The sequence below is a fragment of the Poecilia reticulata genome, chromosome 10 (genome assembly GCF_904066995.2).
Source record: "Poecilia reticulata chromosome 10, P_reticulata-male-v2, whole genome shotgun sequence".
NCBI classification, from domain to species: Eukaryota; Metazoa; Chordata; class Actinopteri; order Cyprinodontiformes; family Poeciliidae; genus Poecilia; species Poecilia reticulata.
In genome coordinates this window covers 18366254-18373306 of record NC_088839.1, presented here as the reverse complement: position 1 = coordinate 18373306, position 7053 = coordinate 18366254, and the positions used below count along the sequence as shown (strand labels likewise).

The 7053-nt window shown below is 37.5% G+C and overlaps 1 protein-coding gene across 1 annotated transcript in view; it reads right to left on the bottom strand.

Annotated features, from left to right (window-relative positions):
* Nucleotides 1-1420: 1420 nt before the first annotated feature.
* The window catches only part of LOC103471386 (neuronal acetylcholine receptor subunit alpha-7-like), a 33377-nt gene continuing 27744 nt past the window's right edge, over nt 1421-7053 (bottom strand). Inside the window, exons 6-9 of the mRNA XM_008420351.3 lie at nt 6592-6786; nt 6004-6090; nt 4789-4898; nt 1421-4696 (exon numbers count right to left, since the gene is read on the bottom strand). Of these exons, the coding sequence (XP_008418573.1) occupies nt 4094-4696; nt 4789-4898; nt 6004-6090; nt 6592-6786 (995 nt within the window). The 3' untranslated portion in view covers nt 1421-4093. The remainder of the gene's footprint in view (nt 4697-4788; nt 4899-6003; nt 6091-6591; nt 6787-7053) is intronic.

Genomic DNA, 7053 nt, shown 5'->3' with positions numbered 1-7053 from the left:
ACGGTGGGAAAAAATAAGTATTTGATACAACACTGGTTTTTCATGTTTCCCCACTAACAAAGAATGAAGAAGTCTGTAATGCTTCTTATGGAGCCACTTTTAAGTTGCTCTGGAAATGTTTGACGTCATTCTCATGCCATGAAAACCCACAACCCGTCTTCAATAATCTTACTGAGGAAAGGAGGTTGTAACCTGGAACCCAAAATGTAACAATGGCCCATCTATCCTCTCCTCAATATGGTGCAGTTGTTCTGTCCACTCTGCAGCAACGAGGTTCAGCAAGTTGTTCCTCATAATGGCCAACGCTTGCATAATTGGATTTTAATGGACTTGAGAAGTTTCTGTGTCAACTCTTGCATTATTTCTTGGTATTTTGCATAACAGAAATGCAAATCAACCCTTTGTAATTGTAAGTGTGCAGAAACATGTGTCTTTAAAGTATTTCTCTGAATAAACAGTACCAAAGGTTAATTGTTTTTGATACTTGTTTATGCAAGACAGGGATTCTCCTCATTTGTTTTGCTTGTAGAGTATGTATGTGGCTGGGGTAGTACTAATACGGGGGATGTTGTTTTTCATATCCATATTTCAGATGTGGAGACAAACCTTTATGTGGGAAAAGAGGAAGTCCCGTAACTTAACTAGAGCAATTTGGACTATTTCTCTACATGTTGTGTGACCAAAAGCAGAAGCTGTTACTAAACAAAAAGATATTTATTAACAATTTTTTTTTTTTTTGTAAAACAATTTCAAGCTATACCGAATGTTGTATCTCTAACCTTTGCAATTGATGTCTAGATTTCAGTTGTATTTGAATTAGTTTGGTGAAGATTACAGTGTCATGAGGGAATGGGCTATGTTTACAAGAACATGGTTGGTGCTCCAGAAAATGTTTTTGGCTTGTAAAAAAGAATTAGACATTGTATTGCCTGAAGTCTGTGTCTTGCTGATAGAGGCTCATCCACTGTTGCAAAGATGTTTTTCTTGGTTATGTAAAAAACCAAATCAAATCATATTTATTAGAACAAAACAGGAGAAAATGATGGCCTATATTAATGTTCTTTTGGTTTTTGTTTAGTTGTTTTGTCCTACTTTACCTCTTCCTTTCCTGAGCCACTATTGCACTTTTCTGACTGCAGAGTAGTTGTCAAATTTCTTCTTCTCTTCCAAATTCTCTTTTGTCAGTGATGAAACCATCCAGTTTCTTTCGGCGTGGCACTCTGTCGCAATCAGCATGTCTCTGAATCTTGGCTAAAATCGTCTCATGTTACTAGCAAAGTTCTTACCATTAATACTACTTTAAATACAACGATGACATGCACTTTAATACTTGCAGAAGGGGAGCAATCCATCTATCGTCTCTTTTTATGTATTAGTATTCATCATATTGTATATGTAGGACACATTCACCCAGAGCCTGTTATAGACAGAATAAATACCCTTTATTGTCACAGTGACGAATGCATGGTTAGAATGACAGAGATGAACAGAACAAGGATCGCAACCACAACTGAAACTACAGGGTGGAGATGGATGCAAGCACATTTACAAACTTCACTCATTTTTTACTTTCTCAGCTGAATTTGCAAAACAGATAAATCATTTAAACTCCAGAAAGTTTTTTTTTTATATGTACAATATATGGTGCAATAAGAGAGTGGTACGTTTTCTGTCTACTGTTAAGCCCTAAGCTATACTGTCTGTTTTATTTAATGTTCAAAAGTTAGATTACTCTTCATGTCCAGAGACCATTTAGAAGGCTTGGTAAGTCATGTGTGTCCCCATATCATAAAGTTACAGATAAATCACACTCAGAGAAGCATTGAAAGGGATAATTGCACACTGCTCTGCTAAGCAATTATAAAAATTACTCTGAAACCCTGAGAGCTACATTTATTGGCACCCCGTTAAAAATGTGTAAAAAACAAATAATTTTTTTTTTTTTTTAATTCCCGTAGCCTAATCTCACGTTGAAAAATGTAGAAAAATACAAGCTCTAATTAGTTTAAGAAATTGCCTACAATTGTCTACATCCATGATTGTCCAGCAGTCCTAAACCCTTTGAAATTAAATGTAAGTGACACATTTTTATATTCACAAGTTACTTTTTCTGTTAATTTGAACTTCTAGAAACTTCTCATTATTAATCCATGACTTTCTGCCTCTCTCGATACGACATGACAGACGGTCATTTCTTTTAGCCACTGGCCACGACGCTGGATAACGAGGCATATTTATCTTGCCTCCATGCACAATGAGTAGGATGATGAGGGAAGTAAAAAAAATAAAAAATCCACAGCTCAGTGCTGCAGCAAAGAGATACATTTATGTTGTCAACCACACTGCAACCGTCATACCGTCATATCTGCTGTATGTGCTAACAGATTGTTTGGGGTCAGAAAAAGCTTTTTCTATACGACCAACACAAACATAAAAATGTAGGGATTGTTAAGCTAAGCTAGGGTTAAAATTAACTGGGAACATTACTTAGAACTCATCGTATCATAATAGATTAATTTATCTAAGGCTTTTTACACATAATAATTCACCATGGGTGCCAATAAATGTGAAGGCCCTGGATGCATTTTGCTGTTCTTCGTCCGTTGTGAGACTTTTAATTATTCCTATTTGCAGAAAAAAAAATTGATACTTAGGACTTTAACTTTAAAAGTCAATAGAGTCCCATTAGATACCAGTATGTTGTTTAATACCATGTGTGTTTTAAGACCGTTTCCCATTGGATATCTTTTTAAGCCAAATTTATCAACCAAACTGGATTAAGATCGTCGTTATGGATTCTTTCAATAATTTAATTGTTCTTATAGATGCTTTTTTTCCGCACAGCTATGATATTTGATTTGAACACAATTATCATTCTAAAGTGAAATTATTAGATTCCGCTATTTATTTATGAAAATGCATAATCACAGTTAGTTTCAGTGGTTAAATTAAAAACTTGGTGAATTGACTGATTTTATATTGTGCCTTTCAAGTCAAGCACACAAATATATATAGAGTACAGACACATTCACTGATTCATACTCACACAGTTATACACCAATACATGGATCAGGAGGCAACTTAGGGTTAAGTACTTTGCACATCAGCATTATGACAAGAGGAATCTGAAATCAAACATGCAACCTTTCGATTAGAAGATGACTGCTCTACCACTGAGCCACAGTCACACTAATGTGCTCACTTGTTATGATACATTACACTGGGAAACAATTGCATAACTTTACTAGATTTAACACAAATGTTTGTGCATCCTGTGTTATGGCCAAACATTTGAATTATTAATAAACATTGTCAAAGTGGTCTTATGATATAGTATCTATGTTTTGGCATTGCTTGTTGCGGGAGCAAAGTCTGATGCAAAACACAAAGTGGAAAAGTCAACAGCTATTTGATAACCCAAATTAAAACCATACAACATTCACAGTGATCTGATAGTTTCCTTTGTTTCCAGTCAAAGTCTTTGGTCTTCTTTTCTATCCTGTGGTAGCCTGGTAAAAATCTGACCATCATTCCACTCTGAATCCTCTGATATAGACACATGATTGCTTGCCTAAGTTTTAAAGAGGGAGTAGGAATGTCAATTCATCTGATCAGCAGGGCAATATATCAATAAACTGAAGCAATAGCTTCAATTTGTTTGAAGCCACTGCCATATTTCTGTAAGTTGTTGATAATATTAAAATTGAGAAAGCAAAAAATGCCTAAAAATAATTTTTCCGTGTATCAACATTGCATTTAAGATTTACATCATTTGCAAACAGCTGAATTTTATGTCTTAATCTTACGTACATACTAAGTTTTTAATAACAGGATTGTATTTTGTTTATATCTTCTCATATGTTTAAGTGTTTACATTATTTAACAGTTGCTTATTATGACATGATTTATTTACAAAGTTGCTGAAGAAAATATTATTTTTCTAATGAAACACTACAAGCCCATCTCAAAACAAATGGCTGCCAAGTAGGTGGGTCAGGGAATACATTTCTCACTGTCTTTGATTTCCTTTCCAAATCTCCCTTTAAAGTCTGATTATTTACACCTCCTTCCTTCTCTGTCTTTCAGCAGCCGGTTATGTGAAGTCCTTGGAAACGGCCTCAATGAAGTTAGGAGCTGACATCAGGATGGTGAAAGTGCAAATGATGGAGAAGAGAGAGAAGGCCACCAGACACAGTCGGTCCACTACGGCAGCTGCAAACTTCCACTCGCTGCAGATTGCCTCAGCTTCGTCCTGGTCCCGAAACCTCTGTGCAATGTACGACACCTCCTCCAAGATGCGCACGATCTCCGGTGGGGGGATGCCAACTCCCATCCCAAGACTTCCAACACCACAAACTCCCCCCGGCGGCTCAGCCTCGTCACCCAGAGAGCCATGAGTGCGTCCGCCCAACGTGACTCCTGAGTCACTGGAAGGTGGGCAGTGTGGACTCTCCATGGGATGGTAACTCCCAAAGTAGAGACTCATGGAACCATTGGAAGTGCCTGTTGTGCAGGGTGGGCATGACGCCTGTGACAGAGGCACCGTGAGGCTTGGCATTGTGCCCATCTCAATGGAGCTGGTGCTGGAGTGATGCTGGGAGGTGTGGCGATACTTGTACTGTGGCCTCTTGCGCTCATCACCAGGTTGTTTCATGCGGAGGAACCAGGCGCACCAGTTCAACAGAACCACACGAACCTGAGAAGAGACAGACAGTATCAGCATTTTTTTTTATGTCATTGATATCCTAGTGCATGATTTAGCAGATATGGTTTGCTCCACTCACTCACCCACTTGGGCATCTTGCCCCCATGAGGGTCGTGATGATGAAACTGAAGGACTATGACAGTCACCACCACAGACATTCCCACAATCATCATTGTGCTGGCAAAGTACTGAGCTGTTGGGTAGAAAAATAGTTCTATAAGTTTTACTGCAAACTGTACAGTATAGTAAAGTTTTTCCCAATTCTGGTTCTTGTGACGTACCACTCTGGAGACTTCAGATACTTTATTCTTCAACACACGAGTTAAATGTTATATTTTAAAAGAGGCTTTTGCAGATCTTGATACCAGACGGCTGAATAGATTTACTCCACTAAATTAATTACTGAATTTGGTGCTGACGTTACGGTGCACCTTAAACAAAAATTAAGGTGAAATTTTACACTATAGATAAAAGATGGACATAACTCTAGCCACAGCATTGCTTGAATGCATTTGTCAGCCTAGACTTAAGCATTTTACTGTAGCCAATTGTGTATTTTCTGAGCCAAAAAAGAAGTGCAGAGTTTTATGCCAGAACCCAAGGGCATTATGTACTTGGGCAGCAGTCCTGAATTAAAAACAGACCTGTCCATGATAATTATTTCATCTAGGCTTAAATTTAGGTTTCAGGCCAACCTTTACTTTAGTAAATTATTTAGTTTATTTAGTAAACTAAATAAATGTTATGCAAAGGTCATGCTGTTTCCATCGGTGACAACAACAAATATTGGATGCATGAGGTGCATTTTTTTCTTCTTTTGACCCAAAAGGAGACTCCCAAGATATATTGACTGTAAATTTGACATTTAAGATATGATCAACTAAAAGCTAGGTCCTCAAGAACATCCTGAGTCAGTCACACCTATCAGTCACACCTATGACTTTCAAAAACTGTTTGTCTGCTTTACATATTTGTTTTTTGACTACAACTTCCTATTCTTACCTCTAAGAATAAGAGGTAAGAATGATAAGAAGCAGAACTGCACAACAAAATGTCAAGTACCAGACTGAAATTTGTGAAAAGAGCTCATGCTTACATTAAAATTATTGCTACGTTGAAACAAAGTATAATGAAGAGGTGAATAGTTTAAAAGCTTTGGACAGAACTACAGAAATATACCAAAAATACCAAAGTCAAAAAAAAGTCTCTTTCCTTAAATTTTGCTTGATTCTTTCCATTCTGTATTTACACAGATGTAAAAACACTGTATGCACAAGCAGACATAAAATGAAACCCACCGATAAGCGGTACAGAATCAGATGTGGCGGGCATAATCTCTGCTACCAGAAGCATGAAGACAGTGAGCGAAAGCAGCACAGTGATGCCTGTGTGACAAAGACAGAGAGACACAAGGGAAGAGAACAAGATCACAGCAGCTGAATATGTGATCGGGGTCGCTGGTGTGTGAAAGTCTTCCTGTAATTACATATTAATGCAATCGATTTTCATGACAACAGTCATTTGTCAGTTTGTGGCTACTTGATGTGCCCAAGGTTGCTTAAAAAACCCCAGAAACACTAACATGATGTTTATGCTGATGATTTTCAGAGAGGATTTTACTGTGAAATGACCACCATTACTTATAATAATAACAGTAGCTATTATTATTATTATTAGTAGTAGTAGTAGTAGTTGTACTATTCGTTTATGACTTTCTGTTGAACATATGTTCACAATGTTTACACTGGACAAGCAAAGTGGTAAGTCTTCATTTGTAAGTTGCTTTGGATAAAAATGTCTGCCAAATGCTCCAACATAAACATTATCTGATATGTTCACCGCATCTAAAATATGGTTCATTTGTGCTTCCAGTAATCTCCTCTCACCCAGAGAAATCTTTTCTCCAGAATCTGCTGGCAACAGGAAGACCAGTAAAGCCAAGCCAGAGATCAGCACACAGGGAATGAGCAGGTTTAGTCCGTAATAAAGAGTCCTGCGGCGCATGGTGACTGTGAAGGTCACATCAGGATAGGGCTCCTTACAGCACTCGTAATACAGCTCATTACGCTTGGCTGGCACACCTGTGGGAGAAGCACATCCACAGAGGTAACGGTGTCTTTTACAGCTGTGGTAAAGTCATTTAGGTCAAACATTTTGAAATAAATAAAAATTGAATCTAAATGTGCTAGAAAGACCAGCAGAAACTTTGAAACGGAGAACTAAACTGAAATGCATAACTTGTCACTTTTGCAGTACCATTGTGTTTAGTGTAATGTACCAGTTTAAATTGGTGGAAAAAAATATATAACAAACATATATGAAAGTGCAGCAAACCGTTAACCTCAACA